The following is a 12431-nucleotide window of genomic DNA, read 5'->3' on the forward strand; positions in this document are numbered from 1 at the left end:
GTATCTGCAACTTGTTGCAGGGTAGGGGGTGGACAGGAGGTAAAAAGTGTGCTGGCAAATCTTTTGCAGCAGGAGACTATCCAAAAGTAGGCCATACAGATGTGTTTATGATCATTTGTCCCTGCTTGTAGTAGAGAGGTTGATGTGAGACTGGTGCTGAATGAGCATTTTGTAAAGATTAGCATTCTCTATGTTCATTCATAAGGATTTTATCTTGTCCTGGTTCTCTTTATTTTTTTTGGCCTGTGGATTCAGCTGTAATTGTTCTGCATTTGGCATGTAAATTCCCTTTATGAGGGTGTTTGAGAGTCAGTGGGTAATGGGGAAACTATCCTCATCTTGTTGGTCATGTACACAACAAATTTTTTAAAAATTGTATCCAATTTCTAGATGTCGAAAATATACATTATCTTGTTTTTATTTTTTTCAATCATCATCTGGCCCCAGGAGTTTGGGAATTATCTTTCTTTACAAATTTGTAAATGTTTGAATTTGATCAAAATATGCATCCATAATGTTTTGAGGGAGAGAGCTTGGGTGACCTGTTGAAAATTTAATAATATTTACATTATTCCAATAGAAATCTTCAATTTCTTTGATGCTATGAAAAAGATGGCATTTCCATTTGATATTATACTAATATAAACTGAATGCTATGTCTTGATCCACTCTTCCAAATGAAAAAGTATGCTTTCTGACCAGGAAACAATACGAGTTACAATATATCAAAAATCCCACCAAGCTCAAAAATATTTTTGGTCTCTGCTTGATTCCTGTTATATTATTCTATATATTGTTTGAATCAGCTTTCATTGGGTCTGTTCGACTGTATTTTATTAATTGACATATGCAGAAATATTTCTATTTTTCAAGTTGATAGATAGGACCTATCTATGCACAAAGAAAAACTTGATTCAGGCCTTTTAAAAAATGAAGTGAGTTTTAAAAGTTTTTACAGTTGAAAATCAGAGAGTTTTAAAAATTAACCAATAACTTCCCTGTTAAAATCAACTTAAGTACTTTTTGTTAATATTATTGTTTTTTCCTAATTTTGCCATTGATTCAGTAGTTTTAAACTAATTTTATTTTAAACTGTATTCCTTTTGAGTTTTTTTAATTTAATGAAAATATTTTAAAATTTATGGGTTTTTTTACACCCCTACATCATTTTGTTCTTCACTTGAGTATATCCTACTGCCAGATGAAAATGGGCCTCTTTTTTCATGAGGATTATACATATACATACATATATGTATATATATATATATGTATATATATATATAGAGAGAGAGTTGTATTTCATAAATATTACTCCTCTCAAGCAGATTTTGTACTTGTAATGAATCTAGGAGAACAGATGTGACTAGAGAAGGTGGAAAATGAAGGGGACCACACCTCCTCTTTGTTATAAGGGCTATCTGTCCCTCAAGGAATGTGCTGAGAAGCAAAGGAGAACACCTTTCCAAGCTGAATCTTATTCCCCCTGATGTTGGTTTGCCTTGAAGGAACTTATCCATGTCAGCCAGCTCACAGAGAGTGACTAAGGAGATGATCAGAAAAAAACGAAAATACCACATTTAGTTATCCAGATGCCAAAGAAAAGGGATTGGATTTTTTAAATAATCCCTATGTAGTGCAAGTATGAGGAAAAATTGTAAGATGTTGAAATTATTTCTGAAGGGACTTACAAAATACTCTGTATAATTTCAGATTTCTTAAAAACAAAGTTTCCCCAAGTTTTAGTTGTTTAAAGTTCAACTGTTGCATATCGCTTCTATAGCAGAGCTCTGAGGCCTGTCAACAAAAGAATCAAATTGGGGTCCTGATAGTGACCTATAATGACAGTGACTGTTCTGTTGTACACTTAGCGTGTGTAAAGGTGCGTACAGCTCATAATCCTTTTCCCTCCATATTTCTCTTCTAAAATTTTCTTTGCTCTTTTTCATTTTTTTATTTGTTATCATTCTTTCCGATATTTTTTCTTCTTGTTTTGGGAGAATGGTTCAAATAAGAATTGAGCAGCTGTATTACAAGGCCAGAACACTGACCTTGAAATCATTTGTCCCTGTGGGTTACCAGTGGGTACTGGGAGTCTGCCACATCTTATAGGGTCCTCCAATCTCACTAAGTCAGAGCTAGCAACCCAGACAGGCTCTGACAAAGGCACCACTCTGTTTGAAAAACCTTAAATATTTATTTGTTTCGTTGTTTTGTAGTAATTGACAGGATAAGTAAGGGGGAAGGGGTTTAAGGAATGAACATAGAGTCTCCCTATGTAAGTGAGGTAAATAGTATGAAATGGGACCAAAGATGACACATGTCACAATATTGCAGTTGAGGTTGAATAGCTAAGTAGAGCCTGGGTAAAGAAGATTATTTTTTATTTATCAAGTCAACTTTGCATAAAATAGTACAAAGTCATCTGACAATCCTTTCGTCCAGACTTCACAATAGGGAGCCAGGGGACAAAACTGAGCTACACATATCAGCCATGATTCCAGAGGACTAATGATAAAGAATGTGATTTACCGCTTGATAGAGCAGTGATAGACTAATATGCAGATACATTTTGGGACATGACCAATATGGGAATTTTTTATGCTTGCCTGTTCTTATTCATTGAAAGGTTTTTGTTTTTGTTTTGTTTTGTTTTTCCAATGAAGATAGGGGAGGGAAGATGGAAGGTGGGAAGGTGAAAAATAAATTCTTGATAATTTAAAAAATATTATTTTGAAAAAAATAACTACTCTTTGAGTGTTGCCCTTCAACCAACTCTGGGTCCTTCTAAATGTATTACCTACGCCATATCTCTCCATCTTCTCTATAAGAAGAGCATGAAATACTTTATGAAATGACTTGCTAAAATCTAGATGAACTATGTCCATGGCATCCTCTTCATCTAACAATTCAGCAACTCTTAAAAAAAAAGAAAAAAAGAAATGAGATTAGTCTGGAATGGATTGTTCTTGATGAGGCCATGGTTCCTCTTTGTAAGCACAACTACCCTTTCTAAATGTTCACTAACCATCCCTTTAATGATCCGTGCTAGAGTTTTCTGAGGAAGCCAGGCCAAAATCAGTGGTCTATAATTTTCAGATTAATCTCTTCACTTCTTTGAAAATCAGGTCACTTCCCTAGTTTTATGGCACCTCTCCTGTTTTCCACAGACTTTCAAATGTTACTGACAATGGCTCAGCAATCACATTTGCAAGTTGAACATATAACCTATCTGACTTAGGTGACTTGAATTTGTCAAGGGCATCAAGGTGGTCTTTTGCTGCCTCCTTACTTACAGACATCAGCTCCCTGTTAGACATTTGCATTCTGTCATTTCCAGTGCAAAGGTCATTCTCCTTGATAGAGAAAACAGAAGCAAAATAATTTAGTAGCTTTGCCTTCTCTCGGTTGGAAGTTATCCCATCTGCCCCAAAGCAAACTTCTCTGATCCTCCTCGCAATAAAGCTTAAAAAAAACCTTTTATTTTGGGAAGGGAAGCTAACCTTTCAGATCATTCCGAGCTTTAGCACTCTTGATGCTATTTTCACAAGATGTTGCAATACTCTTGTATTTCTCCTTTTGTTACCTGACTTTGTTTCCATCTCTTTTTTTGTACATTCCATTTTAAAATTTAAGTTGATCGAAAAATTCTCTGGGTATACACATTGGTCTCTTCAGACAAGTTTCATTTTTCCTTCTTGTTGGAATTATTTACCTCTATGTCTTTAGAAGTTTCCTTTCCACCCTACAATGACTCCCTTTGCAGATATTTAATCGATAGAAAATACCACTGATGCATGATGTATTGTATATACATATGATTTCTCAAATACCATTGATACATGCGTTTTATGCCATGTGTATATGTCAGTGCATGTTATGTGATACATGATGAACATATGCCCTCTGGAGGTGGAAGATAATCCATCTTCCTATTTCTTACCTATTGGCTGTGGTCCCTTAGGTCTGAACTCCAGAGTGTAGGTAGGTGAAAGGAAAGCAAACAAAACTCAAATCTCTCAATTCTACCACTTGTTTGCTGGTCTAGAGGGCCAGTTGAGACTATTGACTAAAATTGGGTCTCTGGTTCTATACAAATATAAGAAAGGTAATCCCTGCCCTCAAGGAGGTTACATTCTAAATGGAATATAATACATAAAAGAAAGCTCAAAAGGAAGTTTGGAAGAGAAGGTCCCCACATAGGAGCATGGTAGAAAAGTCTGGAGAGACAGGAGTGGAGCCTGGGAAGGAACGAAGACATGGCTGGCCTGGACAGTTTCTTTAAGTGGAGGTTTCAGAAGGAGCCCACCAAGCATAGGAAGGGGCCCCAGGGGCAGAGTACTCTTCCATTGTGATTAGTCTGAGAATGAAGAGGAGGTCTAGGGGGCAAAGTGAAGTTCCTGGGTGAGAGAAGACTGCTGTGGTGAGATGGATAAAGTCCAGAGGGGTAGCAGGAAAAACTGGAGATCAATGAAAGAGAAAGCTGTGATATAATGGGGAGAAGAAGATTGGAAGGGGAAAACAGAAGATCTTCCCTCTGAGGTTCCCTAAGGCGTTGGGTCAAAGTTGGTGAGCTGAGAGAGGGGAGGGTTGACTGAGGTTTCAAACCAGAGTAAGCAGGTGGTAGAAATAACAACTTATATTTCTACAGAGCCTGAGAGACTAGGAGAATGGCGAAGGAATTCCTAACTCATGTTTTTATATCTCCTTAGGATTGAAAAAGACTTTAAAAGAAATTGGGAAGTTGGAAGAAGGGGAAGACTTTGTAGGAGAAGGAGGGGAGAAATGATTACAGTTTGTAGCACATTAAGTTTGAGACCACCAAAGGAGAGAGTGTAGAGAGAGAAGAGAACAGATTTAAAAACAGAGTCTTGAGGGACACCCACAGTGGGGTTCAGAAGAGAAAAATAAGCCAGTAAATGAAAGTGAAGAGCTGTTAAATAGAAAGGAGAGAATCAGAAGAGAGCAGTGGATCTTAAACCAAGGAGGACACATTATCAAGAAGGTGTGGTTAATAGTATCAAAAACTGCATAAAAATAAAGGGAAGGTATGGGCTAAGACTGAGAAAAATCCAACCAGTTCACTGAATGAACCAAGAGGATTAATTTATCAAAGAGCTCACTCAGGGCAGCATCTTTTCTAATATGAGATGGGGGGCGGGGCAGATGGAGGATCACTGAACATTAGTGAAGTGTTCTCTTTATGCTTTGGATGCTTCCTCTTTTTCAGTTGATTGTTTTACAGATTTTCATTAGAGCAGGGCACCAGCATATGGTTATCTTGCCTATATTGGGCTTTGGGAGAGAGAGGATAGTAAATAATGTGTACATTTCTATTTCTAAAGCACTGATTTTATTCTCACATTGCCATTTTGTTCAAATAATACCTGAGCATGGGGAGAAAGGGAATGGAAAGAAAGGGAATAAGCATTTATATGAGGGAATAAAGGTAAGGGGTCTCAGTGGCCTTCTCTATTGTAATAGTATTCTGGTTAGTCTCCTAGTCTAAAGTCTCGCCTCACTCAAGTCTATTCTCCACTCAGCTGCCAAAGTGATTTTATTAAAATGCAAGTCTGATCATGTCATACACCCTTACTCAATAAACTTCAATGGCTCCCTATTACTTGCAGAATCAAATATGAAATCCTCTGATATTCAAAGCCCTTCCCAACCTTGCTGCTTCCAAAGTTTCCCAATCTTATTACACACTTTGCTCCACACTATGTACTCTATTATCTCTGACAATATGCTCCATCTCCTGACTACCTGTTTTTGCATTGGCTGGAATTCTGTCCCTCCTCACCTCTGCCTTCTGGTTTCCCTGACTTCCTGCAAGTCTCAGTTCAAATCACACTTACTGAAGAAAGCTTTTCTTAGTCTGTTTTTATCTTTTCCCTCTCCCAACTGCTAGTGCTTTTCTCCTGGGATTATCTTCCATTTACACTGTATAGATCTTATCTGTACATAGTTATTTGAATGTTATCTCTCCCATTAGAACGTGAGCTTTTTGAGTGGAGAAGCCATGTTTTTAACTTTATTCATATCCCCAGAGTGTAACTCACTGCCTAGAACATAGTAAATGCATGCTAAATACTCATTAACATGAATTTGGAGATATTGAAGTGGTCTTTACCCTGATCCTTTATATAGGGAATTCCCAAACAATAGTATATGTTAACAGAACAGTACCTTTTTTCTACTATAGAGTCCCCCATGTTCACAACTTCATATGAAAATCTAATCAAAAGACTTGAAAGGTCATGTTTGTTAAATTTCTTTCAGGCCAACTAGATTTTGCAAAGATCTATGGACTTATTTGATTTCCTTTATGTCCTAGACCAGGTGTGGGGAACCTGCAGCCTTGGGGCCACATGTAGCCTCCTAGGTTCTCAAGTGCGGCCCTTCGACTGAATCCAAACTTCACAGAACAAATCCTTAATAAAAGGATTTATTCTGTATAACTTGGACTCAGTCAAAAGGCCGTACCCAAGGACCTAGAAAGCCACAGGTTCCCCACCCCTGTGAACTTTTTAATTTATATGGTTAGTAACTGTACTGTTAAAGGGAGATAGAACTGTGATTATTGTATTGGAAGCAGTAGAAACAAACATACACATAGCAGGGATTCCCCAACCTTGGGGTGATAATGCCTCTCCAAAGAATGTGTCTAATTCACTCAAGGATTGTTATGAAACCCAAAATTTAAAAAAAAAAAACTCCTTGGCTCTGTTTTTTAAAATTTCCATAAGTTATTTGTCATTTCTGTGATAACTGGAGAGAAAACTTTGTTATATTAAACAAACTTTGTTATATTAAACAAAGAAAGCTATGCTGTTAACAACTCCAGAAAAACATGAAAAATCACTGTTGTGTTCTTGCATAACCATTGGCTACAATACTTGGCGTACTGCTTAGTCAGCTTTAAAAAAAATTAACTTAAGGCTATACCAGCTCACAATTTTCCTTCTAACCACCTCACTCCAAGACCTACCCAGAAAAGGAAGTGAAGGAAAATCATGTTTTTTAATACTCCTTTTGCAAATAGATGAAAGGCTATTTGTCATGTGGTTCAATTGTATCGCTTACATGTATGTTTGCACAAAAGTCACTATGATGCTCATCTAACGTATTACAGTGTCGATATGGTGATTATCAAGACTGATCTTTTTCCTTATAATTTTTTACTTTTACTTACAAATTCTAATTGAAGAGTCTCCGTATTCATTGAACATGTTTCAGTGCAGAAGTCATAAAAACTCATCAGGTATTTTCTTAAACAAATTTTCTCTTTAGTTGACCTAAATAAGGTAAAGATATGTGAAGTACAGCAGAGACATCAAAAGGGAAACAAGAATTACTGTTTACAACTATCTGTGAGTCAGTGGCAGTCTTAGGAAGAAGCAACATGATAGAATCTCTAATCACCTTCAGTTGGTAAAAGTGCCCCCTTCCACACAAAGTCTTCTCTGATTCCCTCGGACTTCTAGCACCCTCTTCCACAATATAATCTAAGCTTCATGAAGGTGAACACTATTTTATTTTTGTCTTTGTATCCCCAGTGCATTTGTTGTTGTTCAGTCCTGTCCGACTCTTTCTGATCGCATGAACTTGGCCAGGGGATTCTTGGCAAAGAATCTGGAGTGGTTTGCCATTCCCTTCTCCATTGTGTCCACCAGTGAGCTATCCATTGCACCATCTAGCTTCCTTTGACACCGAGGATGCAGAGATAAAATAAGATGCATATTTTGCCATCAAGGTGCTTATAGATACACCTGTTCAATCATGTCCAACTCTTTGTGACCTCATGGACAATGGGGTTTTCTTGGCAAAGATACTGTAGTAGTTTGCCATTTCCTTCTCCAGGTCATTTTACAGATGAGGAAACTGAGACAAATAGGAGTGACTTACTCGGGATCACACAACTCACAGATATCCAAGACTGGATTTGAGCTCATATCTTCCTTACTCCAGGCCTCATGCTTTACCCACGGCACCACCTAACTGGCCCTAAAAGTTCAGGATTGGGCTAACACTAAATTACTAACCATTATATATCAGGCTTTTACTGTATCTCATCGTTGTGTAGAGGTGCTGTGATATAGTAAAAAGAGAAGCGAGAATTGGTCCAACTGTTCTGGAAGGTAGTTTAGAACTATACCCTCCTAAGCACTAAACTGTGACTACTCTTTGGTCCAGCAATTCTACTACTAGGTATAAGTCTCAAAGAGATCAAAGATAGAGGGGAAAATCTTATATGTATGAAAATAAATATAGCAATCCTTTTAGTTATAGCAAGGAACTCCACATTTCCTAATATATCCCTTCTCCTCCCACAGAACTTTCCATTAAAACAAAGTATAAAAAAGAAAGGGAAAAAGTTTAGTAAAACTAACAAACATAGAAAAATGTCAAACCTTGTATGAGGCATTCCACCTCCCATATGCAATCTCCCAATTCTGCAAAGGAGGTATGGGGGAAAAACTCCTTCTCATATCTCTTCTTTGGGGCCAAGCAGGCTCACTGTAAATGAGGAAAATGGGGCCCACAGAGGTTATGACTCATTGAGATTTCATGCAGCCATTAAGTATTAGCCAAGATAAAAACCCAAGTCATCTGACTCCAGATCCTTCACTTTGCCGACGTAGAAGTAACAGAATTGTGTATGATCTCTTCCTGATTTTTCAGACGAGGAGTGCTGCATCTTCACCAGAGCAAAGGAATTGATGATTTGGGCCTTCCTCGGTGGCAACTAACCTGCTGCTTGGTTATTGTAATTGTGCTGCTGTATTTCAGCTTATGGAAAGGAGTGAAGACTTCTGGGAAGGTGAGGCTCATCAACAGCTAGACGTTATGGAATCAAAGAGTCACATGAGCTTGAGACATTTTTAATAATGATAGAATAGTAACGGTCGGAGCCAGGATTCAGTGTTGTTTTCTTTTTGGAAAGATGATTATTAATTAGCTTAAGTGGAACTCTATGCCTTCATTATGGATGTCAGTATAAGGAAGGGTTATCTGAATCAGCACCTATACTCTGAAATGAAAGACATATGAAATGTAAATACAACTATAGAAATGAAAGAATTTTACCTATTTGTGGAGAAAATATCAAGTGATTGTCTAGGTTATGAGGTTCTGTGATGGACAAGCCATATGGGTTGTCCATTACCACATATGTCTTGGACAAGAACTACAGATGGATCATATCTGGGGCCTAGAATTAAACAGGAAGAGGAGAGCAGGCTAGATTGCTTTTGGGAAATTACAACCCTCCTTTAATAACCCCAAACTTCTCATTGAAATAAAGACCAATCTTTTTTATAATTAATTTATTTTTAGTTTTCAGCATTCACTTCCACAAGATTTTGAGTTTTAAATTTTCCCCTTTTTTCTCCTTTCCCTCTCCCCAAGATGAGGTGTAATCTGATATAGGCTCCACTTATATATTCATACTGAACATATTTTCACATTAGAAAGACCAACCTTTTGAGGCAGCTAGGTGGCACAGTGAGTAGAACACGTAGTCAGGAGGACCTGAGTTCAAATTCGGCCTCAGACACTTGACACACTTAATAGCTGTATGACCTTGGGCAAGTTGTAACCCCAATTGCCCTGCCTTCCTCCCTGAAAAAAAAAAGAAAGACCAACCTTTTTAGTACAAACATTCTATCAGTGATGTTATATTACGGAGTCATGGAGCACTATAGTCTCCAAAGAATTCAAAATTAACATTACCCAGGGCAATGCAGAGGCATGTAGTAAACAGGCTGCAAGACTTAAAAAAAAGCAACTAAGAGGAACCAAAGCAAAGGTATCAAAGAAATACATGATCAAAAAAAGAAGCCAAGAAGGTCTTGTGGTCAGAACTAAAACTAAACAAAGCCTTTGTGCTCACTCACACACTTAAAGTGTGAAGAAGGAATGCCTCCTCCTTCCCCAAACATTGGGAGGCCCCTCTGTGGTGAACTTAAGAAAAGATAGAATAAAACTCTTACAGGACAAGCAAGCATGGATGGGTCATCATTTGCCTCCTTGGAAGGATCACAGATCCACTTCATTATTCGAGTATAAAAATTAAAACATTCTCATTTGTCGATAAATAGCAATGGCTTTAATGGAGGAAGGACGCTTTATTTAAGACAGACCAATGGCTATCCTTTACATGCAAAAGAAAAAGTAAAAGTAAAGAGGTCCCCAATTAATGACTGCGTCAATCATTTCTGTGCTGTGGAAATTATCTTGGTATTTGGTGATGAGAGAGAACACAAGCAAACATTGACCTTGGTGCCAGGAAAATCTATTTTTGTGGATTCTCTAGCTTTTCACCATGTTCTGGATAGATAAGTTTGCAGTGTAACTGAATCCTGGATTGACAAAGTATTTTTATATTGGAATGTTTCCCCATGTGTGTGTGTGTGTGTATATATATATATATATATATATATATATATATATATATATACTCTTTAAATCTAAAACAGGAACATATCTGATAAGAATTTTATCAAAACTCAAAATGGTTTAGAGATATTTGGAGGAGAAAATGCTGTCAGTTATTAGTCTATGAATCAAATGTTTTCAGTTATTTTATTTATAATCTGCCCTTCAATTTCCCCATCTGCAAATAGGTGTAGTATACTGGCCTCACAAGGACAGTAGGAGACCTTTTAATTATAATAATGTTTCTAAGTCTTTCCCAGTGTTTCTTAATCTTAGTACTTTTTCTTTGAGATTATTTCCTACTCTATATACATCCTATTTTTATATAACTATTTTATGTTGTCTTCCCTCTTAGACTGTGAGCTTCTTAGACTGTGAGCTTCTTGACGGCAGGGACTATCTGTTGTCTTCCTTTGTATTTCCAGTGCTTAGCACAGTGCCTGGCATATAGTAGAAGTTTAATAAATGCTAGGTGATTAACTGATTTTGATAACTGGGCCCGCTGTAACCTTGTTTACTTCCTCTAGTCAAAAAAAATCATCAGCATTTTAAAGGGAGAGCTAAGAAATTACCATGTACTTTCAACTTCATATGCTAGGGATGAATGATTAAATTAAATCTGTGGTCTGATCCTGCCCAAAACATTTTGTCAAATGTGGTTTTTGGCACTCCCATAAATGAAAATACCAAAAACATAAGCCAAAAATTTTCCATGTTTTTGTTGGAAGATGCATATATCTATTGAAATGGTTTAGTCAGTAGTTCACTGGACTTTTAAGAAGTTGCTAAATATGGGGGAGCAACCTGAGATGCTAAAGATTAATTGCTTGAGGCTAAGTATGTTATTTATAAAGACATCATTTATAAAACCTTCACAAAAAGAAAATCCTCATGGTTAAAACAAAAGCAACTAACTATGTCTCTGAATCAAGAATAGAGCATGAGAGCCAAGATGAAAGGAGAATGTGGTTACTTTTATTTCATTGTCTTAACGTGGCTGAATCCTGTATTTTTTTTCAGTTAAAATATGTTGGACATCTTAATAGTCACTAAATTAAAAAAAAAACCTTTTTTTCACTTTCAAAACATTTTGGGATACTGTGTTCATAAACTTGGTGCCTACTTGTTTTTAGTGGGCCAAGTTGTGAGTGTACATACCTATAGTACACACTATACTTAATCTCATGCACTCTCTATATGTATTTGTGTATGTATGTGTGTGTATGTGTATGTGGAAAGAGAGAGAGAGAGAGGGAGAGAGAGAGAGAGAGAGAGAGAGAGAGAGAGAGAGAGAGAGAGAGAGAGAGAGAAACTAAAGTGATACCAAGAACAAAAGTGGAGGATAACTATCACAATTTTCCATTCAGGTGGTATGGATTACAGCTACCATGCCGTATGTAGTCCTCACAGCCTTGCTACTACGTGGCGTCACCCTTCCAGGAGCCATCGATGGCATTAAAGCCTACTTGAGTGTTGATTTCTACCGTCTCTGTGAGGCATCCGTGAGTGTGTGTTCCTTATTCTTTTATAAATTCATCTTCTGCCACCTAGAATGCTTATGTCAAAGATTTATCTGTTCTAGGGTTAAAGATTCATAAGGGAAGCAGGATGATGGGGTGTTTTCTATTTCATCGCAATATATTTGTTGAGCCCCAACTATACACAAGACACTGGGTTAGGTAGGAAATTCAGAGAAGTACGATACCGTGCTTGCCCTGTGGGACTTCTAATCTTGTTGAGTATCTAAGGCATATGGACAGGGAGTTATGATAAGAGGCTCTATATGACAAATTCTTTAGAAGAGTTAGAAACATGAAGTGCTCTAGAGTCTAGGAGAGCAGAGGAAGGAAAGATTATGGTCACAGTCTTTGAAGAGAAAATAACACTGGTATTAAACCAAAAAATCTAGTAGTAAATGTAGGCTCTCCACAAACATCTAGGCATCATTAACCCATATTAATGCTGGTTCAGAGGAATGTATTACTAGTAAACAA

General features: G+C 37.2%; 1 protein-coding gene across 1 annotated transcript in view; it reads left to right on the forward strand.

Moving 5' to 3' along the window:
- The window catches only part of SLC6A3 (solute carrier family 6 member 3), a 91978-nt gene that overhangs the window by 23221 nt on the left and 56326 nt on the right, over positions 1-12431 (forward strand). Inside the window, exons 4-5 of the mRNA XM_036740872.1 lie at positions 8683-8821; positions 11805-11939. Coding sequence (XP_036596767.1) covers positions 8683-8821; positions 11805-11939 — 274 coding nt within the window. The remainder of the gene's footprint in view (positions 1-8682; positions 8822-11804; positions 11940-12431) is intronic.

This window comes from Trichosurus vulpecula, chromosome 1, assembly GCF_011100635.1.
Source record: "Trichosurus vulpecula isolate mTriVul1 chromosome 1, mTriVul1.pri, whole genome shotgun sequence".
Lineage (NCBI taxonomy): Eukaryota > Metazoa > Chordata > Mammalia > Diprotodontia > Phalangeridae > Trichosurus > Trichosurus vulpecula.